The following is a 24,430-nucleotide window of genomic DNA, read 5'->3' as shown; positions in this document are numbered from 1 at the left end:
GTTGTCTGTATTTCCTGCTGTTAGCAGTCCAGCAGGAAGCCAAAGGAAGAGATTACAGGAGTAGCGGTGTTTAGGGTTTTCTACTGGATTTTCAAAGAACATTGCGTTCACACAAAACTACTTTCAAAATATGGACGCTTATGGGTGACCATGGACAGCCAGGTGAAATGACTGAAATACACCTTGTGTGTGGCTGTCAACACTATTTTTCTCTTTGTAGACTTTCAGCCACATCCCATTGTGCACTGGCTGCGTTTCATTTCAGACTTAAAAAGGAAGTGCTTCTTTTCCAACACAGTGCTAATCCCTGTTTCAAGGCTTACACAACAAACAGGGTGAGACTGCTTCTCCTTAATGGACCGTTCTTTTCCCCTGAGGAAACAAGTTTCCAAGACTTGCACTCTGACATGAAGTTGCATTGTTTTCTTCTGTTTCCTTACAGCTCACCCATCTCCTGTGCTAACTTCTGTAATATATAGAACAAAACGTCTATATATAAATGTATACTTCACAGGGCCCTCCTCCTGCTAAGGGCAATGTTGGGGTACCCGGGAAACACTGGGGTACCACTGGCTCAGGTGCACGCACAGCCAGGCGTGGCTCGCTGTGGCGGAGAAGGCAAATAGACTCGTTGACCATTACCCCTCGGGGCTGCCTTTTTCCTGCATTCCGACGGCGCGGAGCCCCGCAGGGAGTCGAGTCGGGGTCGGCTGGGCGGAGGAGTAGCGGGGGGGAGCAGGTAAGGGCGGAGAGGTGCCGTGCCAGGGGCGGGCGCGGGGGGATGCTGAGGCCGGCCAGCGGAGCGCAGCCTGACGCAGCGACGGTCCCGGCCGCGGCGGGCGGGAGAATGGCGGGCGGTGGCTGGGCGCCGCGGGGCTGAGGGGCGGCGCCGCCGCTGTGCCGTGCCGTTCTGTGCCGTGCCGCGCCGTGCCGCGGTCGGCCAGGCGCCGCTGCAGGCTGGCCCCCTGCGGCTGCCTGAGGGGCGGCGGCGGACGGGCTGCCGGGATGATCCGGTTCCGGAGCTCCAGCATCAGGTCGCTGAGCGCGGAGATGAAATGCACCGTGCGGCTGCTGGACGACTCCGAGATTTCCTGCTACATCCAGGTGCCGGCGGGGAGAGAGGGGCGGCGGCGGCGGCGGGGAGTCTCTGCGGGCAGCGGCACCCCAGCACGGGAGCGCAGAGCCGGGCCGGGACTCGGGCGGCTGCCCTCCGGCGCAGAGCAGGTCGCAGGGCCCGGGTAGCGGCTCGGCACGGCCGCGGCGGGAGCATTCCGCACCCCCGTTTCCCTGCGCGGGGCTCAGCGCACCTGCGGCACAGGCAGCCGCACCTTTCTCGCCGCTTCCCGCCGCGGCGCTGCGCCACGGCATTGCACGGCACGGCACGGCACGGACCCCGTCCTGTCGCTGCTGGAGCCGCGGGGTCCGCCGTGCTCCGCACCCCCGGCACGGCATCTCCGCGGGCAGGAGACGACCGCTGGGTTACGGCGACCTCCGGGAGAGGCGGTCCCTGGCGAGGAGGGAGACCTCGGTGCCGCCTGCCCCGTCCCGCAGCGCGGTAACGGAGCGCCCGGTGGGCGCATCTTGCTGCGGAGGTGGTGTGCGAGAGGACCTGCTCTGCGGGGCCGGGAAAGCCCTGCACCGGGAGCAAGGCCCGCGGCGTGCAGATAAAGGAAACGCTGTTACCGAGGTGGTAGGCAGAATTGAAAATGAAGTGCTGCTCCCGTTTCCTCTTCGTTCAAGGCAAAAGATAACTTACGGAAGGGTTTTCTGTGATAGTAGTTGTGCTGTTGGAAAGAAACTCCAACTTGCTGTAGTCCCTCTTCCTAATTACTTAGTTCCTTTTTATTCCTTTAAATAATAAGGGTAAGAGAGTGAAGACTAAGGAGTGTGGATTTCTGGTGTAGCAGCAATGTTTTTAGTGTGTGAAAGCAGAAGTATTTCAGGTGTCCTAACAAGATCCAAACTCATGCATTATGGAAGGCTTACAGATTCTTAACTTCAACTGTTAGAAACCAAGTTACACTGTTGTAAATTTCCATGGCATTCATAAAATCACTAAGATGAACTTGGCATCCAGATCAGAAGATCTGTGTAGCTCTTTAGGATGTTGTTTGTCACTCATAGTAGGTCTTTCTGTCTCTCTGGTGGTATAAAATATCCACAGCTTTAAATCAATTTGGCGGTTTTATGCAGAAACCTACTGTGGCTGAAAAAAATCTAGTGCCATGAGATGCAAGCAATATTTTTTTCTTGGACCAAAAGAAAACAGACTAGACTAGACTAGACTAGACTAGAATAATTGTAAGGGATCTACAATTATAATCTAGTCCAACTGCCTGACTAGTTAAGCGCTGATCAAAAGTTAAAGAATATCATGAAGTGCATTGTCCAAATGCCTTTTTTTAAGGCACCTAGAGGCTTGGGGCATCAACTACCTCTCTAGAAAGCCTGTTTCGGTGTTTGACCGCCCTCTTGGTATAGAAATGCTTCCTAATGTCCCATCTGAACCTCCCCTCAAGCAGCTTTGAACCATCATTGCCTCATGTCCTATCACTGGATCCGAGGGAGAAGAGAGATCAGGAGCTCTCTCTTCCCACCTTAGAAAGCTGCAGAGAGCCATGAGCTCACCACTCAGCCTCCTCTCCAGCCTAGACAAACTCGGAGCCCTCAGCCGCTCCTGACATGACACAGCTTCCAGTCCTGTCACCAGCTTTGTTGTCCTCCTTTGAATGCAATCAAGGACCTTTACATCCTTCTTAAACTGTGTGGCCCCGCACTGCACACAGTGCTCGAGGTGAGGTTGCACCAATGCTGAGTATAGCAGATAATCACCTCTTTTGATCGGCTGATGACACTGTGTTTGATGCACCCCAGGATGGGTTTGCCCTCCGGGCTGCCAGGTCACACGGCTGACTCACACTGAGGCTTGCTGTCAGTCTGCACCCTCAGGTCCATTTCTGCAAGGCAGCTCTACAGACACTCCTCTCCCTATCTGTACTTGTGTACTAGTTTTCCCTCAAATATTATGCAGCCTGGAAGTAACAGGAAATTACTGAAACTTGTACTTGTGTCTTTGCAGTGCTCTTGTTAATGAATAGCGTGGTTAAGAGATTGTAGCATAATGGGTAGGAAGCAGAATGGTCCTTGAGTATTTTTTCTGAGCACAAATGCAGTTTGGCATCTTTAAAGATTAGTGTCTTTAAACAATGATGATTTTAAAGTCAGAATCTGAGCTGGTGTCATTACAATGCTGTAGATTTATAGTGCTCAAGCAGATTTACCCGTGCTAGAATATGCTCTTTGATGCCCACATGGTAGAAAGAAATAGTAATTACTTTAGGTGTTATATTGTGCAAGGTGAGATAATGGGCTCAGAACAAGTTGAATCTTACTGTGTCCTGGTGGATCATCCCACATATAATATATACAGGGGAAAAGTGTTTTAGGCTACAGCTGAAATTTTTTAACTATTGTTGTTCTGAGGGTAATCCTGAAAATTGAATTCTGTTATAAACTCATCTAGAATTGTGTCCTGAGTCTGCACACTGACCAGAAATATTTAAAAAGTGTGAATAGCTCCTGATGTGATTTTTTATTTGTTTGTTTTGATGTCTTCGTTTTTCCCCTTTTAGACACTGAAATTCTGAACATGTAAATGCAGTTCCTAGAATGAGGAATTACTTTGCTCTTGGTCACTTCAGCAGAAACATGCAATTAATGATGACATTTCGTAGCTTTGACTTACCTTTCACTCCTTCCTATACCACATGCTTTGAACTGCTAAATTCTATCTCTAGCTACCCTATACCTATCACAGTATCTATAGAGGAGATATAATTTAGTTGTATTATTGATTTATCCTCTTGTATGTGGATAGATGTGAAGACACTAATCTCAATTCACTCAATTTCTTGTCTGTAGCCTCTCAATCAGATTTCTATTTGAACTTCACAATGTGGACAAAACTTGTTAATTTATTTTTTTAATGGAAAAAATAGAAGTTGTGAGTTGTGCATATGCATATTGCTGCATATGCAGCAGGACAAATAGTCCAGATGATGTGCTGCTGGGTTACCAGCAGAGATGCCAGGGTTGTGCCAGCTGGAACATGTTGGACAGCTGTGTTTTGGTCATTAAGAAGATAAGAAAGCCTAATTCTACAACACTGAGAAATACCAACAGAGTCTTTTAAGGACATGGGATGCAGTAAAAAATAGTGATGACTGAAATTCTAGCTATGCATTTTCAAGGGGAAAGGAGGGGAGATACTTAGCTAGTCTGGATGGTGATATATGTAGCTGATGATTTGCTGCATTTTAGCACACTAAGTTTTGCCAAACCTTACTTTTTAAGTATATCTTTCCAGCAGTTGGCTTGCACACGTAGGCTGGTATCAGAGGGCCTCAGTACCACTTCAGTGCAGAGATGTCAGCTAATTAAAATCTTTGTGGATGCACTGTATGTCTTTGGCCCTGCAAAATGTGTAACTAGAAGTGTGTGTTACTCAGCTAAAACACTGGGATGTAGTTTAGGAAAAGAAGGCAGGGGCAGATCTACTCAGGTGCTGCATGTATACATGTGTATGTGTGTGTTGTTTTTTTTTGGGGGGGGTTGTTTGTTTGTTTTTGTCTCATGCAAATTTCATAGTGTTTAGGAAGCAAAATAAAATATGCTTTTGTGTTTACTATTAAAGTTCTTTCAAAGCAGTGTTTCAGCAAGCCAAAAGGCTAATAACCCTGCTTTTGGAAATAAAGTTTTATAGCAGGCAGTGTAGTGACAGCACATGGGATGTTGTGGGGATTTGCATTTGCAGACTCCAGCCAACTAGTTATCAAGCTGTGCAGCCACCATGTAGGTCACCAAGTTGCTCAAGGCTAGGTTTGCAACTCAAAGGTCACGATTCAGTGTGTCGTCCTCATCTGAGAGAATTTGTTACTGCAAATTAGCTGAAGTGGTGACAGACACAGGAAAGGGCTAGGGCCCGAGGGATGTTTAACCAATTCTTGTGATGACATTTATTTTCCTATGTTTTTTTTTGTTTGTGAGGCCTCTCTGGGACCTGTGTGTCGGGGCAGTCTTACAGCAGCAGTAAGGTGAAGTCACAGTGGCAATGCTGAAATTGAGAGGTTATGAAAAACAGCCTGGAGGGCCAGTGGCCACTGTTTGTTTCCATGTGCAAGAGAGAGAGGTGACCTGCTTATGCAGTCTGCCTGATAAAACACAGAACCAAGGCTTGAAAGAGGGCACTGGGGGAAGTAGGTATTCAAAACCATTAGAAATGTGTCTGGAGCAGCAGGAAGACCTCCTTTCTGGAGGTACTAATGAGTTACTTATTTTCTGAGTCATTGGCATAATGAACACTTCTATTTTTTTTCAGGTTTCATGCAGTAACTTCACACATTTAATTAACCTTTTAATAGCAATAGCATAAACATTTGTTGTGTTTTAACCCCAGCTTGTAGCTAAGCCCCACAGAGCCACTTGCACTCACTCCAGTGGGGTGCGGAAAAGAATCACAGGGGTAAAAGTGAGAAAACTCGTGGGTTAAGATGAAGACAGCTTAACAGGTAAAGCAAAAGCAGTGCACACAAACAGAACAAACCAAGGGATTAATTCACCACTTCCCATCAGCAGGCAGGTGTTCAGCCATCTCCAGGACAGCAGGGCTCCATCTCAAATGATGGTTACTTGGGAAAACAAGCACCATCACTCCAATGTCCTGCCTTTGGTCTCCTTCCCACAGTTTTTACTGCTCAGGATGACATTGTATGGGATATTCCATGGGTCTGCTGGGGTCAGCTGTCCTGGCTGAGTCCTCTCCCAAGTCCTTGTGCATCCCCAGCCTGTGCGCTGGTGGCTTGGGGTGAGGAGCAGAAAAGGCCTTGCCTTTCTGTAGGCATCTGTTCAGCAGTAGCTAAGACATCCCATCTGTTGATAACAGTTACCAGCACTGTTTCCATCACAAATCCAAAACATAGCCTCATACTACATACTATGAAGAAAACAAACTCTGCCCTAGCCAAAACCAGCGTAATATCATAAATAGTAAGTTTAGTTTTGTTTGTTTGTTTACCTATTTATTTATTTTCTTGGTTTATCCTGTAAGATTACTTGTGTTTATTTCAGTTCTGAGTAAAGTTAACTACTATTAAATGTGTAAGTACACCTTGGGTTCAGTGGTGCCACTGGCATGATTTAGGGTGTGGGCTTCAGGATATCTCATTTAAGTGAGGTGACTACTGCTACTATTTCTTTAACTTTTTAAACTCTAAGTGTGTATTGGTAAACATTATAACTCAAATGTATTTCTTTATAATGGATGACTCAGGGAATTACAGACCAGTCAGTCTCACCTCTGTGCCTGGCAAAATCCTGGAGCAGATTCTCCTGGAAGGCATGCTAGGGCACATGAAAAACAACAAGGTACTTGGTGACAGCCAGCATGGCTTCACTATGGGGAAATCCTGCCTGACCAATGTGGTGGCCTTCTGGGATGGGGCTATGGAACTGATGGAGAGGGATAGAGCAGTTGACGTCATCTACCTGGACTTGTGCAAAGCATTTGACACTGACCTTGACACACTTGTGAGGTGGGCTGATGCCAACCTCATGAAGTTTAACCATGACAAGTGCAAGGTCCTACACCTGGGTGGGAGCAATCCCAGGCACAGCTACAGGTTGGGCAAAAAGGAAATTCACTGTAGTCCTGTGGAGAAGGACTTGGGGGTGTTAGTCAATGAGAAAATGAACATGAGCCAGCTGCAGTGTGCACTCACAGCCCAGAAAGCCAACCGTATGGATGGCTGCATCAAGAGGAGCGTGACCATCAGGTCAAAGGAGGTGATCCTGCCCCTCTACTCTGCTCTCATGAGACCTCACTTGGAGTATTGTGTAGTTTTGGTGTCCTCAAATGTAAGAAGGACATAGAACTGCTCGAACAAGTCCAGAGGAGGGCCATGAGGATGATCAGGGGCCTGGAGCACCTCCTGTATGAAGACAGGCTGAGAAAGTTGGGGCTGTTCAGCCTGGAGAAGAGAAGGCTGCGTGGAGACCTCATAGCAGCCTTCCAGTATCTGAAGGGGGCCTACAGGGATGCTGGGGAGGGACTCTTCATTAGGGACTGTAGTGATAGGACAAGGGGTAACGGGTTGAAACTTAAACAGCAGAGGTTTAGACTGGATATAAGGAAGAAATTCTTTACTGTTAAGGGGGTGAGGTACTGGAATGGGTTTCCCAGGGAGGTTGTGAATGCTCCATCCCTGGAAGTGTTCAAGGCCAGGCTGGACAGAGCCTTGGTTCACATGGTTTAGTGTGAGGTGTGAAATTGAGAGGTTATGAAAAACAGCCTGGAGGTCCCCCCCCCGTCTATGGCAGGGGGGGTTGGAACTAGATGATCTTAAGGTCCTTTCCAACCCTAACTGTTCTATGATTCTATAAGAGGTTAATACAATGTTAAAAGCTCGTTCTTGAAAAATGCTATGTTAAATATATTAGTTACTTTTGAAATTAAAGAAAGTTTTAGTTTACTTCTTGAGCTGCTGAGATCAAGTTATTCACGATCAAGGATAAAGTTGGCATGAATGATGCTTTTCTCTCAGCTGGACCCTGTTATTGACAGTGGTAGTGAACTCTGTTGTCTGTGTGTTTTTTTGTAGAAGTACTGCATGACTGGATCTTCTTGTGCCTCAGCCTATATGTAAATGTGTACGATAAGCAGGCTTTTATAATGATGCAGTTTCTCCTTTGTGTGAGCTTTCCCAAACAAAAACTGGTATTGGTATCCCCCACAATCCCCTGGCTATACTACTGATTTTTTGTTTAATGTACCTAAATGAATATTTGATTGCTGCTTAGAAGAACAAACTTGATTTTCTAAGTGTGCCCAGCTTCTGAGCAAGGAGAAGATGTAGTTTTAAAAGCTGGTTTGGAAGTCATGAAGAAAACAAGCAGAGGAAAGCTCTGTTTTACTCATGGTCTGTTCTTAGACGTTTTACGTTTGTTTTTGCCAAAGTCAATATGAAGGTGACAAAATCTAAGAAGGTTCGTCTGAGAAAGCCACTGTTGTTTGAATAGTGTAAGGTGGCCTCTTAGGTTCTTTTTTTGTCTCAATTCAGGAGCTGTTTCTGTGCAGTTTGGATGAATAATGCTGCCTTTAGTTTGGCTAAAAATTGACTTGCTTGATTTTTTTGTTTTACACTGCTCCCCCCCTCCCCCCCTCCCCCCCTTTTAATTGTGTCCTATCCTGTCTAGGTCTTTTTGTAGCACATTGATGACTTGAAACTTGCCTTCTTGCTTAAGCATCTTGCAGGCAGATGCTAAATTTAATAGAAATCTGCTAACCAAAGAACTCTCTTTAACATCTTTTTAACATTCTGGTCCTTTAATAAAGTGTAAAAACCAAAACAGCATGCTGAAGAGGGCTGTGAAGTTAAAGAATAGTGACCATGAATCTCAGTGTGAAGATATGCAAAATGTCGACAATTTGGAAAAAGAAGTGGGAAAGGGAAGGCAGCATGAGCATGAAAAGAGCAAAGAGACCAGAAAAGAGAAGGCAGCTGAGAACCATAGCTGCGGAAAGGGAAAGGTTAAGGGATTATGTAGACAGCAGGCAGGAGATTTAGTGAATATATATTTATCCTGTAAGCAATGTCAGAACTGTAAATGGTAAATGCCTTGAGCTGCTGGGATGATGCTGTAACAGTCCAAAATAGTAAGACAAGATAAGGAAGGAGGTGCAAATTTGAATAGGTTCTGTGCTATGTTCTGTTGATGCGTATTGGAAACTGCATACTAGGGCTTGTATTCCTAACTTCATGCTTAAGCCTCTAATTGTACATTTACAAGTACCCTTGGTGACAGTTGCAGATGAGAAGCCTCTCTAATTAAGCTAAGATGATGGGTTAAAGCTACCTCTGTTGTCATTTTGTGCTTTTGATTAAATTTGCAGTAACTTGTGTTCTTTTTAATATCACTTATTGATGTGCTCTTAGCTCCTTCCAGAGCTGAAAAGGAAATAAGAATAGAAAGTCCTATTAGAAAGTTACTAGGGTGTCAGGAGTTCTCATTACAAAGTAAGAAAGCAATTGTCTTGATGGATAGGTATGTCTTGGTAGGTGTTTGTGGAGGTCAGCATTGCTTTCTATATTTCTGGTAGGGTAAAAGCACATATGTACTTGTCGTATTTCCATGTTGCTACCAATTCACAAACTCTGTTCCTTCTTGTTTTTCTTAAATAAAAAGTTGGCTTATGCAGGATTTGATTCAATATATACTAAATTACTTTTGTGTTGGATAAGGATTATTAATGATGGTGAATTAGTTTTAGTCTACACTTCATGTTGTCTTATTAATGAGCAAGGTCTGTAATTTATCTGTCCTAATGGTGATGATCTTGCCTTTTAACTGTGGATTTCCTGTGTATTGCAATTGACATTGTAATTCATGTTTTGATTGCTAGTAGGTAAAGGTGGGGAAACTTAGATGTGTGCTTAAGGACTTGTCTGATCCAGGGTCGAAGATGAACATGTATTTCAGTAAGTACAAACAGTGTAGATGTTAAGTATTCCAATATATTGGTGAGGCCTTGTGCTCCAGTGTGGAGGAAAAAAATGTGAAAAATGCAGGTATCCTCAGACAAAGTTAGCTCGTTAACAGGGACAAGCTAAAAGAATAGTTACTGCTTAAAAATACAAGTATAATCTTTTCACTTTTACCCACCTTTTGTTTTTCTCACAGCTTTGAATGCAAATTTTTACATTCTTTACTGTTGTGCATGTTTGGATGCTGGCTGAACAGTAGGGGTGAAGCTGTATTTATAATAAAAAGCAGCTGGGAAAAATCAGTAATACCATGCAGCCCAGCTTTTATCTCCAAACTGCAAATCATGGGCTTGATCTCCTGAGGTGGAACGTGGCTCCTCTGAGATAACAGGGTGCTTTCTGCTTGCAGGAATTTTATACAGTCTTTCATCTTGAAAGGGCTTTTGGTACCTCGTGAGGCTTAGACCTCTTACACCTTGAAATACTCTCCTCTGTCTAGGCATCTTCAGTGCACTGATACAGATCTGATATAGTGGGCAGCTGAAAAGCAATCATTTGGCAGAATTAATTGGCCAAAAATTAGCACCAAAATGGATAATTGGTGAACAAGTACTGTATTCTTTTGATTGTATTTGCGTAGATTGACTAGGTCAGGAGTGATTTAATAATGTGTATCAATGCTTCCCATATTACCTTTAACAAAATAAAAGATTAGTGGCTTTTCTATGGGAAGGTGAAGTTTTGAGTCTGGATTTTACCTGGTTGTTACTGGTTATTGCTGGGCCCCTGGAACAGATGGTATATTAAAATCTCAAGGTTTAAACACTAAAGTTAAAGAATGAGAGAAATGACAGTTGATGTTTTAGTTCTTTCTCAAAAAAAGCAGGTGGCATGTGAGGACTGGAGAGTAATCCTGTGATAAAATGCTTGTTTTCTGTAGCCAGGACTCTGTCCTTCTGTGTATTTTGGCTTATTAAGGTTTAAAATGTCTCTCTTTTTATTTTCCCTCTCTCTTTTTGCACTTCCCTTCCACTTCCCAGTGTGGATAATATCAACCTCTTGACAAGGTTCATAGCATTCATAGCATCTTTCTCTCCTTTTCCTGTTAAAGTCAAGCTGTTGCCAGATGACTTCTGCTGTGTCTTTCCCGGCTGCAAATGGAAAATATCTCCTCATAGTTCTTCCTTCAACTGAAGCTGCTACCTATTCCTTCATTCTTTTCTTGCTCAAATACAGCCTCATCTTTTTCGCCAGCCTTGCTTTCTCAGATACCCATTCTAGACCTTACAAATCATCTTTTTGTTCGCATTGGATTAACTTCTTCTTACTTTATCTCCTTGTCTGACAGTGAAATCATAGTTGGGATAATAGCTGTAATTAATTTAATACCTTCTTTAATGTCATAAAACAAAAAATACACCCCAAGAAGACCTCCCCCCTCAAAAAAAAAAAAAAAAAAAAGAACAAAACCAAACCAACCTAAACAAAAAAAGCCCTTAGACACTTTTCTTCCTTTACTCCTTTGCTGTCTATTTTATCCTTTCCAGCTACTGGTATTCAGTTCATGAAAGCTTTCCTGTTTTCATTTTTTCAGGGTTTTACACATTGTCTTTGATTGAGATGTTTTGGTAATCAGCCCTTGCCATTTGAGGTGGATGCTGTTCTCCAGCTAATGATTAATTATGGCAGTAGTATACCAAGTGTAAACGGTAATTTACATTTACAATGTGATAGTAAACCATCTTACTCATGGTTGCCCTTCATGGGAGTTACTGAGAAATTTGATTAAGGAGGATTCAGGGATGAAGAATGAATGCTGATGTTTTAGTACTGTTACATTTAGAGGAAAAGTTTCTCCTGACATTATTTTTAATGCTGGAAACTGGAGGTAAAATGTTTCACACCAATCTGCATAAGCTTTAGTGTATGTATAAAATTTCTCTGTGTTGCTCATAGCCAGAAATGGGAAGGTATGGGCTATGTACCATGAGTTCTTTTTCACCAGAAGGGTTCACAAACAGAAACAACTGCAATTACTAGAAATACAGCCATTCAAGATAGTTTCAGTAAGAAACTTAAGTGGCTGCAAAATGTTTGCTCTTTAAAGGCTTCCTCTGGAAACATGTTAAGTGAGTCAGCATCTTCATTAAAAGCACTTGTTATTTTTCCCTTGTTTACTTGAACCACATGATGAAGTAAACAATTTGGATTGAAGATGTTCTTTGCTGCTTGAGTATATTATCTCATAATGATACTTGTCCCATAGCAACTCTCTTTGCAAGAGAATTGTGCCTTAAATTAAAGATTTGCACCTGGCCATTTTTTGTCCTGATGTTGTAATATGTAAACTTCCTATAAAAGGGCACACGTTGCAAAAATAACTTTGGGTATTTCTGACAACACTGCATAAAACCTTCTTAATACTATCGGTTTGTATGCCCACATTTTTTTGGTCTTTCATATATCTGCAACAGAAGCAAAAAAGAAATGGGATTCAAAATTAAAACAAACAAATAAACAATTCCCTGAGGCCCCCAAATCCAAACAGTATGAGAAGAAATTACAACAGGACTTAATAATTTATTAGAGAGAACAAAAAGCAGTCACAAACAACTTCAAGTTAATGGTAAAGTCCTGTGGAAAATGATACATAAAGTTCAGACTTCAGTGGTGTGTTTGCATTATTTCCAGGCTTGGAAGCCAGTCTAACATTTTTTTCTCTGAAATAGAGTTCCTATGTGAACTGCCTTTTGGGAATGGATCTTGGACCCTTCTATTTGCCAGGCAATGTCTGGGAATTGGTTAGTAAGAATGCTAATTGGCACAGACTGGAATTTTGGCAGGCAATACCTTTGCAGTTTGCTAGCAGGGGTGGTGGATTTCAATACTCCAAAATGTTTGGAGGGTTTTAGAAGTTTTGGTATGCATGCAATCTCTGTTTTAAAAAAGAAAAAAGATTTTGTGAATGACTTAAAGATATAATTTACAGTTCAGATACTAAACCATGTGAAATGGTAACTGTGTTCATAACGATGTCCTTTTAAGTGGAAAATCTGAAGTACTTTGTGGGCCATCGTAAACATTTGGTGGGAGGAATAGCACTGGTTTTAGTAGGTGTGTATAAAATAGATGTGCCTAGGTTCTGTGGCTGTGATCTTGGATCTGAACCTGTAGTCTCTTCTGGGATGACAGGTTCTTGATTTTTTTTTTTGAATGCTCTTATCAAAAGAGTAATACAAAAGTATTCCACAGGATCAGGACATCAGTTAGGGGTGGATTTTTGTTGTTATTTTTACAGACCCTAACCCCATAGTGGAGTCAGAAACAAGACATGGTAATTTATTTGAATTACTTTAATTGAAAAATGCAGACGAGATGCTCTATGGAGTGCTGTGCCCATCACAAAGATCTACAGCACACTTTAAATCCCATTTCTTTAGGCTTTTCAGGGTAAAAGACAGGTGATCCTTCACTTTCACTTTGTTACTTTAAAATTGGGTAACAAAGATAAATACTGAGCAGTCACAGTGTGATGGTTGCTCTTGCGTTAGATGGGATAGTTACCTGGCGTGCAAGGTGAATGCTGAAGCTGTACAGCGCCAGCCTGAACTTAGCTGACTTCAGGGTGACCTGGAGATGCTCAATGTGCCAATAGGTGGAGTGTACGAAACACACAGACCCTATTTGCTCCTACTCTGTGTGAACTTTCTTTAGCTCCATCCTGGGAAAAGAAAGGAAATAGCAGAGGCTTTTACAGATGGTGCTGTCAGTGATTCAGCATGCAGACTCAGCTGCTCACATGAAATTGCTCCATCAGCTCGCAGTGCCCCTGCCAGTTGCTAGGTGCAGATCCAGGGAGGCTTTTCTGTTTTGACTGGAGAATCCATTCACATTGCCAGGATTTCCAGATTAGTTTTCTCATACTGTCTGGCAGCTGGGACTTTACAGTTACCAGAACAGAGAAGACATGAGCAGCAATTGTCAGTCCCCAGACCAAATGATGCTGATGGTTTGTGGGCATTAAAGCAAAAATAGTGGCATACCTAAGTGAGAAATGAACAATAATCTCCACAGTTTCAGGACAGTGTGTTCATGACAGCTTTAGTTATTTTTGTGCATGGATTACATGCACCAAATAAGTAGCAATTTTCATCCTATAGCTTCTTGAGAATCAGAGGCTGGTTTCTGTTTTACCCAGGAGAGTTTATGGTGTAATTTTTGGAAAAACACTATAAGGAAGTCCTTAATTCATGTTGTGATGATGAGAATGTACAAAGTAATCTTTGTAGTTGGCCTAAATTTTAACTTAAATAAAGGGGGAGAAAATACTACTGTAGGAGAAGAAATCCCAGGAGTTGGGTGCTGGTATGTGTGGGGAAGAGAGCAAGGCTCCAGCTGTGTTCATTGATTATGTGGTGCATTGCAGAGAAGATGGCTGTACTGACTGTACCTTTCCAGTTTTCGCACCTGTTTTTTGTTTTATTCTCCTATTTAGAGATTCTTTATAAAAAAAAAGGTTGTACCTTGGAAACTTCAGTTTCCTCACCTTCCTACTCATTAACTAATTTATTCTTACCAATTTAATTTCTTTTCCTCAATTTTAAAATGAGAAAAATCTTTATATTTTCATGGTCTGTCCCCTTTCAACTAATGTTTTTTTCTGCCTTTGCCAAAGTCTGAATGGAATTCATATATTTTTAAATTGAGATCCACCACTGTCAGTCTGAATAGTGCAGATTTCTGCCTGTTCATTAAAGTTGTGCTGTGCTGTGAACTCCTGAATGATACCGGTGTGGTTCAGGAAAAATGGAAATGTTTGTATGTTCTGCAGGGGTTTTCATATGCCAGGAGGAAAAGAATTTCTTGTTAAAGCTCTTAGAACCACTAGCATGCCTTTCTGAATGAATATTCACATCTTTTTTTTTTTTTTTTTTTTTTTTCCCTAGGATTTATTTACACATCCTGTCTGGTTTACAGGAAGTGATACATAATGATACATATTTTTTTGTCATGAGGAAAAATAGTGGATATCTCATGTCCTGAAAAAAATAGATAAAACAGAATATTTTTTTCAATTCATAACACCATAATATGTCTTTTTATAGTCCTTTTTTATTCTGTGAATATTTATGCTGTTATTGCCTTGTGATCAGTGCTATCACTGTAGTCCAAAACAACAAGAAAGTTGTATTTCTTTTTCAGTTTTCCATATATATAGCTGGTATTTTGAGAATAGAAGAACTTTTTTTGCATATGATGCATTTCCATTAACTTTCTTTTAAGAGCTCTGGCTAGCTGTATCTTTTATTGATAGGAAATTAAAGGGAAGATGCAGATGTGGGTTTATGTTCCTTCCCCTTCTTCCTTCTTCTCCCCACCATCTACATGTGGAGCTTTTGGTTATTTTGAGAGCACTGGTTTGTAGTAGTGATTGTGGTGCCCTTCTGTTTAGCCAGGCTGTGCTTCAGTGGTTGTCCAAGAAAGACGAAAACTCCCCCAGGTGCTGGCAGGTATGGTCCAAGTGGTAATATATTCTTCTTGATGTCCAGGCAGGTTGCTAATTATGCCTATTTTGTCTTCACTCCCCTCATGCTCCAAACTGACCTCTGGGATTTTCTTACTGGCTGCCTGTCCCAGTGCTACTAGAATTATTTGTATTACCTTTTCCCCTATGAAACAAGCCTCTTTGCTTTCAGACTTAGCTACATGGCTAATCTGTCAAGGAAGGAATTTGTCTTTTCTGTTCACTGCAGCAAAGTGGTTCTTTCTCCCTCTATTCCTAATTGCAGGTTTTTTTAAGAACAAGCAGGAAAGCACAGTAACATGTAAATCCTTTTTGAGATTCCTAATTCGCTGACTTAACAGTATGCAGGCAAGACAAGAAGAGCTATATTCATGGTGAACCTGCAGAGCTGCTTTGTGCCCTACATACTGTTTGGCAGTTCTCTGAGAAATACAGAATGAACTGCATTTTCTAACCTCTCTCTGCCTCCTCTGTCTCCAGAGGATTCACTGCTTATGCAGAAACGAAGTGTTTGCTAGAGAAGGATTGTGAATGTTTTATTCTGCAGGCTGAATGATGAAAAAAGGTTATGAATCCAGGGGGAAGCCAGTTTAACAAATTCCATTTTCCTGTTGTGTCCATACAGATTTGATTCTGCTTTGTAATTAAAAATGGATATGCTTCTACAAAACATTCTTTTTCTCATTTTGAACTATGTAGCCTTTCCCATGCATTCCTGAAATAGAACAGCTAACCATATGTTTAAAAGAAGAGGGAAATGAAAGTGAAAATACTGTTCATTCAAAGGTGCACTGGGACCCTATAGCAATATTTCTTTGCAGAAATACTGTAAATTGAATTTTCTTGCCAAGAGAGAGGTTTCTGCTTAATGAACAAGATAATGGTATATTTCTGTTCAAAGTAAACATCTTTCTGACACGTTTCATGACTGCAAGATATTTTGTGCACTCACTGGAATAAACAGCACAGAGCCATCTCAGGCACTTAGTTAATGAGTAATGTTGTGTCTGCTTTTACCCAACTTTCAGCTAAATCAGAAATCAAACTGAACCGAAGCACTTGAGGGCACGTAGGGAGGATTTTTGACACTGTAGGAAAGTGAATCTGTAAAGTCTTAATGATTGCTCCATCTATGCAGATTCACTTTAACTGGTGCCAGATCTGCTGTAATACTGATGACATCCTTCACCTTGTTAATGGTCCAAACATAACAGAGTATGCTAGTATTCTAATTTTATTCTTTATGTAGGGAGATCACAAATAAGGATTGCATATAAGGATGTGAACTATGACTACAAATTCCACATGTAACGTGCATTCTGTTAAGTAAATGAAAAATATTTAAAACTCTGATTTTTGTGCCCTGGGCACATCCCATGTCTATTTATAGTGTTCCTACAGGGAATGCTGAGAGGTGTATATCTGGATTTTAAGGATAAAAGCTGCTGTTGGGAGAGGGGCTTTGTGAGTTCTGCAAGAATGACTAGAGAATTCTCAAATCCGGGACAGAAACACTAATGCTTTCCCTTCTGTGCATGTAGATACATTCATGTGGGAACATCTTCCCTGAGATTCCTAAGAAACATTCAGTTCCTCAGGTGACTATCTGGGATGAAGTGTCTGCTGCAGAACTCATGAATGAGAGTGTGTTTTGCTAGGTGCAGTCTGGAAAAATGAATTATCATTCATATTTATTATCTGCTTGCCGAGCCTCTCCCACTTTTCAGAGAGAGGAAACAGAGTTTGCACTGATCACAGAAAAGCTGTAGCGCCCTTCCTGAGTCTGTAGGATCATTGTGTCCCTCCAAGTGTTCAGGAGAGATAGAATCGTAGAATCAACTGGAAAAGACCTTTAAGATCATCAGGTCCAACTGTTACCCCAGCACTGCCAAGTCTCCCACTAATCCATGTCACTGAGGGCCTCATCTATGTGGTTTTTAAACACTTCCAGGTAGAGTGATTCCACCATTGCCCTGGACAGCCTGTTCCAATGTCTAAACACCATCTTGGTAAATAAACCTCACCTGGTGCAGCTTGAGGCAGTTGCCTCTTGTCTTGTGATAGAAGAGTCTGACCCCCACTTCATTACAACATCCTTTCAGCTAGTTACAGGAGCAGTAGGGTTCCCCCTGAGCCTTCTCTTCTCCAGACTAAACACCCCCAGTTCCCTCAGCCATTCCTCATCACACTTGTGCTCCTGACCCTTCACCAACTTCCTTGTCCTTTTCTGGGCCCGCTCCACCACCTCAATGTCTCTCTTGTAGTGAGGGGCCCAGAACTGAACACAGGATTCAAGGTGCAGCCTCATCAGTGCCCAATACAGATCACTGTCCTGACCCTGCTGGCCACACTATTTCCAATACAGGCTAGGATGCCATTAGCCTTCTTGGCTGTCTGGGTAGCCAAAGGATGTAGCCATCCAGGCTGTGTCTGTGTTGTTGCTACTTCAGAGATGGAGAGTATAGATACTGTGACCCAGAGGGATGTGACCCAGAGGGATGTTAAGTGTTAAGCTTTACATGTCTTGTGATTCTCACAAGCAGAGCTCTGACCCAGTGCACAGCAGTGTTCCTGCTGGACCTCAGGTACTCCAGGTAATTGGTAGAATTATGTCTTTCTGTATTGCTTACAAGATAACCATTCAGGAGTATAAGTAGCAAACGCGGGAGGAATTCAGAATTTCCGAAAATTACACTGTAAGCCTTTCAGAGGCTTACAATTTGGTGAAAGCAGAGTCATGTTTCTTCTAGAGCCTATTGTTCCTCAGTGCAAGTGCTAGGCACTGATTTTCAGTGTACCCTTTCTGCTTTCTTGCAAAATGGGCTGACAGTAGTTTTCCTCCACGTTAGTAATTTGTTTTTTCTACCATATTACTATTTTGTTTTTTTCCAGGGTTTGGCATTTTTAAATGATAAATGATAAATGTGTGTCTTACAAGTGTGGGTGACTTTTATTCTTAAGAATGTTTTCTATTTCATTTCTGTAGTTAAAAAAAAAAAGACACCAAACAACCAGAACTCATGCTCCAGTTGTCTCAGTATATCTAATGAATGCAAGGAGCTTACAGCCAACATGCAAATGGCAGCTTGACACAGAGAATGAAACATGTGGAATGCATTTCCATGGGCAGTGATATCAGGGTTTACTGTGTTATCACAGTATTGCCTCAGAGCTAAGTCATCAATAAGGACAGATTTTGCTATGCAGACACAAAGATACACTTCTATGACTGAGGATACAGAGAGGTGGAATAGTATGTTATATGAATAAACCAGCTTGCTTCAATTTAGATGAGAAGTCATACTTGAATCTGCATCTGCTCTCAGTTCATGGCAACCAGGAGGGAAAACAGTAGTCTGAAACCTTTTTGCCTACACATTTTACTATGTTGAAGTTGGACAGTGTTTGCTAAGGCAGGCATTAATCTATAAAATCTTAAAATGAAGCTGAGTTACATTCTATGTCCTCTTTCTTAATAAAACTGCTGCTTAGATGGGATGAGCAGATAAAGAAACAATATGGGGCAACATGATGTAGTTGTCTCCGCACATTGTCATCTTTGCCAAAAAAAGAGAGGTTTAGAAGATCATAATGGAGTGTGTTTTGTGGTCCCTCCGTCCTGACAGAAGGAAAACATAGAGCCCCTCTTAGTTTGGAAGTTTGAGAAGTGGAGTGTGGGAGTTGAGGAGGGTAGGTGACTGTTACCCTCTCTCCCTCGGCAGGAAGGAGAGCAGGCATAAAGTGGGAGGGTCGTGATAGACAGGATTACTGGGTGAATTACAGCTGGTAGCAGATGGATGAAGTGTACTAGGTGGAACTGGAAGAAATCACTGGAGGGTTGCACAAAGGGTTACATTGAAGCAGCAGACAAGGGAGAAGTTCTTTGCATCATTCTTTGGAAAGATACTAGCAAAGTGACATTTGACAGGCCAGAGGGTATGATACCAGGATAATGCAGTCACAAAATGATGGTAACGAAATAATGTCTTGTTTTATTATACCCTTGTCTACTTAGAGGCTAGGAAGAGTAATGATTATTTGTAATAAGAATGTGATTTCAGGAAAAAAAGTAGGTGCATGTTAGGAGAACATAACCTTTGTCATACTTTAAAATTAACTGAGCAAGTAAGAGCTTTTTAAAAGTCACCTTTGACAGGCCAAGGATGCATGGGCTGTGAAGTTGGTTGTACTTACTGTGTACTATATGTGATTCCAAGAAGGTAATAAATCTTGGGACTCTTAACAGTAGAACCCTATTTTCAATCAATAAATGGTATTTTTATACTTCCTTGTTTTGATTTTGGCATGGAGAATCCTGACTAATATGTAGGCCCAGCTGTGTGCTAGCAGGGTCACAAGTCTTCTGGACGATACTATCCAGATTTAGACTTGACCTGTTTTGAAATTGTCCGTAATGTTATCTACCAGCTTGAAAGGTGAGTCTCAGCTGTGTTGAGCTCTTCAGCTTCTACAGAATCCCTGTATTTTTATCCAACAAATTACATCCATTCTGACCTTGAGTTGTATGATTTTCAGTGCAATATGCAGCTTTTCATGCTTCAATAAAAAATGCCTAAAGTTTTACTGTGAAAAACCCAGAGGTTTTAGCAAGGTGTTAGGGAACATTGCAGTAGGGTAAAAGTGCTGGTGAACTGGTTATTGTGTTCCAGTGTAGTTTGCTGCTTTGGAGAAAAAAAGTTGAGACATTAGGGAAAATGAAAATCCATTCAGAAAAAAGAATGTAAATGTTTCTGTTGATTTGTATTAGGTATTTGACTAAACTGAATTAAACCAGATTAGTTTACTAAATTAGAATAGGTAAAATTAGAGTAGATAACAGGCTTTTAGCATGAGGCAACCAGCTTAAATGTTAGTTCTGAAAGACTGCAAGATAAAGAATGTCTGTTGGAAAATTAGTAAGTAAAAGAACTTAAATACTTTTTAGTGAACATTTCACACTTGGCTTTTAAAAGATTGTTTAATGTGATTAAAGATTGTGTGGTGAAGAATGCCAGCAGACTGTGACTGTTCTCAATTCTTGACCAAAAATGTGAAGGAAAACTGATTGCATGCTTACTCCATTATTCATGAATTACTCAGAGATACTATGTGTAATGTTTAATACAGCATACCTGAATTACGAAAGTGGTTTTCTTATTTGCAACAGATTTCTCCTGCATTGGATAATCAGAAGTGAATGCAAGTATACAAAGTGCTCTTGTTAATGCTAATGCCAGAGATGTAGGAGTGGGATGTGCAAATGCACGTACTTTCTATTACATCTGAATTTTAGAATATTTAAAATGTTGGGTTTTTTCATCAGTTGTAACTAGGCTATATGATGGATTACACGTTCATTAACTGCAAAAAATGCTTTGAACAGTAACTATGAAGGGACAGAAGTTTGGGTACTTCAAGATGCATTGATACCACTTATGTTAGTGTGTAACTAATTGGATGGATCCTTGCTTGTTCAACTCTTGGAAGAGTGGATTTGGAGGGAAGTTAGAAGGTGCTTTTACTACTTTACAGCTAAGCTACGTTACTGTGGGAATAGGGCTATAATTTACATCAGCTTTAGGCAAAACTGTATCATGAATAATACATAAAGTTTAGGCAATTTTTTAAAATTTAGATTAAGGTGTGTGCAACTTCTGTTTGTTTAACCAGTTAGTGACATCAGCTAGAAACAAATCTTTAATGCAAAACATCGTGCAGGAAATGAATCAGTTTTCATATGTAAAGCACTTCAAAAGCTCAGGGTGGGAAGGACACTGAAGTTTATATACAGACATTTTAGTTTGAAGAAATGGTCATCTCTTTTTCAAAAAACCTCCAAAGTATGTTAAGGTGAGTGAAATCAAGTGGTCCTGGTGAAATCAGTGGAATCAATATGGTTGAGTATGATTTAATCTAGGTCATGCATTGCCTAGAAAGGTTGGACCAGGTGATCCTTGAGGTCCCTTCCAATCTGATATTCTATGATTCTATGATCTCTGGAAGGTGCATGGGTTATATACGAGTTACCTTTATTTCCTGAATCATGTTGGAATCTGGGACTGGACATGCACAGTACATAAAAGCAATTACTCTGAAATACATGTGCTTTCTTATAATTTTGTTATGCTTACACTGACCAGGGTAATTTTCTTGCAGGTGTGACTTTATCTTGTTTTTTAGCTATACTGTAAGCAGTTTCCCAGCTTGCTTTGTTGAAATTAACAGGGAAGACATTTGGAATATTGTGTCTGGCCCTGCTGGTGTGGATGTGCTGACAGTCTTGGATTTTGGGCAAGACCAGTAGTGGCTGCTTTAAATGTTACAGATATTACTTTCAGTACTGCTCTTCCAAGAGAACAAGGATGCTCTACCAAGATCACATGAGCATCGCAGTCAGCTTTGAAAGTTAATTTTGTGTAACAATTCTTAGCTCTTGTCAGAACAAATAAATAGTTTGTATGAGGCTATGTAGTTCTCACGAAGACATTCTTTTGCAAGCAGTCAGAATATTGAGGTTATTTGCTTCATGTACAAAAAACAAAGCAGATTTTATGCCTGGTGCAAACAGATAACATACTGGAATTTCCTGTGGTAATGTTGTTAGGTCTAGCCACGATTTGTGAGTTGCAATCAAGGGAAAAGGGAAAATTACAAACCATTCCATTGTCATAAGCTGCTGATCCATGTTTTGCTTCATTTTTTCTCCGCCGTATGTTAAGGATTAGATAATGTAATACCTAGTGGAATCTAAAATTTGACCTGTTCAGTGGTACAAAATAAAAAACCCCACAACTTTCCAAAATTACAAAATTTCCAATGACTTATAAGAGTTGGCTATTTTGTGATAGCATTTCTTTATCCATTATTTACAAAATAGTTTTCCTTGAACAATCATACAGATTGTTCATGTCAGTGACTTGTGCAAACTTCAGAAAATGAGAACTGAAGAAAGTTTTTTTTCCTGTTTAGCACTGTGAATGAAATTATAAAAAAACATACTAGTTCAAATACATACATGAAAGTAGTAACCATATACAGTCAGAATCTCCAACTGTACATATTGTTTTCCTTTTTTTTGACAGTTGTTTTTATAGCTAAAACATTTAAGTCACTTGCAGGATTCCTTTCCAATTAATAGTTTGGCTTTAATTACTTAACATTTATTTTGTTTACTTTTCAGTAGAATTTTAGTGCCCATCCCATAAGAACAGAATGCAAATGGAAATGGAGGGTTGAACTCATGCATGGTGATACTTAATTGCTTAATGCAGTTGCTGAATAAAATGGCATGGTGATTTTGACTATAATTTTCAAGGATTATCAGCTAAAAAAAAACTAATTTAAAGGAAAAAAACTTCAAATACTGAAATAAGATTTTATATTTTGCCTGTCAGTAGTTTCCTGGTTGCTGTTGTAAATTCAACATATTTGTGCAGTGGTTTTCAATGTGCATAATGGTTGCAGTGCTATTTTGTCTTCAGGTTTTACTGGCAAAAATGGGCAAGCAAAAATGCTGACTACCCTGGAGCTGGAGATCTTCCATGCTACTGGAAAGTGTGCCTAAGAAGAGATTTTTGTATATGTTTCTACCTTTGCCGTTTATTCTGTGGGCTAAATTCTGCCTCTAAATGCTGTCTGCTGGTCACTGATTGCACAGCAAGTCAGGGCTGTGGACTGCTGGGCTTGTGTACTGCCTGTGGTGCTGTGTATTGCTTTCAGTTTCTGGGCAGTTGTGTAAACCAGAGTGAATCAATTTAAAGAGAATTTGCAAGGCTGTGTGTTGTTTTTTAAAGTTGTTGTGTTTAGGAGGAGACAAATATAAAGGTCTCAAGAAGTCACATTTACTGAAATAGATTTTTCAGTGTAGGTAATTTTATTTTACAGAAGGGTCACAAAAGTGTGTCAGTCCTATCTTTGTATTATTTTCTTTTGTCCCAACAAAGCGGTGTTTGAAAGCACTTTGAGGAAAGAGACAGCATTAGGTTGGAAATTCCTTTTAACAATAAATAACATTCTGAGAATAAGGACATAAGTGTTTCTGGAGATTCTAGTCTTATTCTGGTTATAAAATAGCTGGAAAGAATGAAACCCATTAAGAACACGAATTTCTGTAATTATTGTAAGAGTGGATACGTTGCTTCTACCATTTTCAGTCACATAAACATGATTTATCCTGTATGAAACAGCTAAGAAAAGTGTATTATGTAAGTGGGAAACTGTAAACGTATGCATATTTATTGAAGAGAGTGAAATTTGGGGGCATGCAAACTGTCATAAAACATAATTTATAGAAGGGATTATTATGACAGTTTTTCTGATTCTTGCTGAGTACTTCACTGAATGCCTCATGATAATACTAAAATTGAATTATTGGTCACAGGGGATGTCCTTGTGTCAGCAAAGGTTTTTAGGTAAATGTGGATGAGTACATTTTATTACTTAGCTGCAAAAACATTTATTTATTTAGCAGCACATTATATTTGTTTGTTTGTTTCTTTTAAAGGCAGCAATGGTGCCTGAGGGGATAAAAGCAGAAGCAGCATCTGCACTTGTGAAGAATTTGTTATTTTTAATGGAACTTAGCTTACTTTAGGAAAGAAATCCTTCCTCAAGTAGTGTTACACAGCATTACCTACATACTATGTATGTGCAAGCTCTGCACTGAGGTGTTCCTTGGTTACATGTGGAAAGGATCTGTATTTTTGTTTTTTAATCTTTAAGCTTTTTTTTTCTTTTTAAACTACACTTTTAGGTTTTATTTAATTTAAGTGCAGTGTATTCAGACTGTCCTGAAAATTTATGAAGGCTAGAAGCTGCTATCATATTCATCAGAAATTTTCAGTTCAATTACTTGACTCCAGAACCTGCTGGTAGATTAAAAATGAAAACTTCCCTGCTCATTAGCTGCTGATGCGTGACTAAAGTCACAAACATTTGACATCTCTAGCCTTGCATGGGTTTTATCTGTGGTATTGTTGGACAGTGTTTCAGAGAGTATTTTCACCTCTCTACACACACCGACTTGTTATACGGATGCGTTGCCTCCTGGGATGGGAGGCAGGACCCAGATTCTGCCCTTGATGAAGTTTTTAGCAGTATGGTGTTAAGAATAGAAGCCTTGGCATTGCTAAAATTGCTTCACATGTTCCTTTGTGCCCCAATGCAGTGGTGTGTCTCAAAGCTGCTATATGGGAGATGCTGTTGTTTGGACAGGCAGTAAGCAGGCAACTAGCAGGAACTCTTCTGGTTGCACAGCCCTCTGCTGATCAAAGTGAAAGGGGATGAGAAGTAGCATCTTCTGCCGGAGGGGTGACAGTGGTGACTTGTGGCTGTGCCACCAGGAGTACAGGACCTCTCCTGATGGTCT

At 40.9% G+C, this 24,430-nt stretch overlaps 1 protein-coding gene across 1 annotated transcript in view; it reads left to right on the top strand.

Moving 5' to 3' along the window:
- Positions 1–1,005: 1,005 nt before the first annotated feature.
- FRMD3 (FERM domain containing 3) overlaps positions 1,006–24,430 on the top strand; it is a 142,402-nt gene continuing 118,977 nt past the window's right edge. Inside the window, exon 1 of the mRNA XM_034073253.1 lies at positions 1,006–1,104. Coding sequence (XP_033929144.1) covers positions 1,006–1,104 — 99 coding nt within the window. The remainder of the gene's footprint in view (positions 1,105–24,430) is intronic.

This window comes from Melopsittacus undulatus, chromosome Z (genome assembly GCF_012275295.1).
Source record: "Melopsittacus undulatus isolate bMelUnd1 chromosome Z, bMelUnd1.mat.Z, whole genome shotgun sequence".
Lineage (NCBI taxonomy): Eukaryota > Metazoa > Chordata > Aves > Psittaciformes > Psittaculidae > Melopsittacus > Melopsittacus undulatus.
This window is presented reverse-complemented; position numbering and strand designations above follow the sequence as displayed.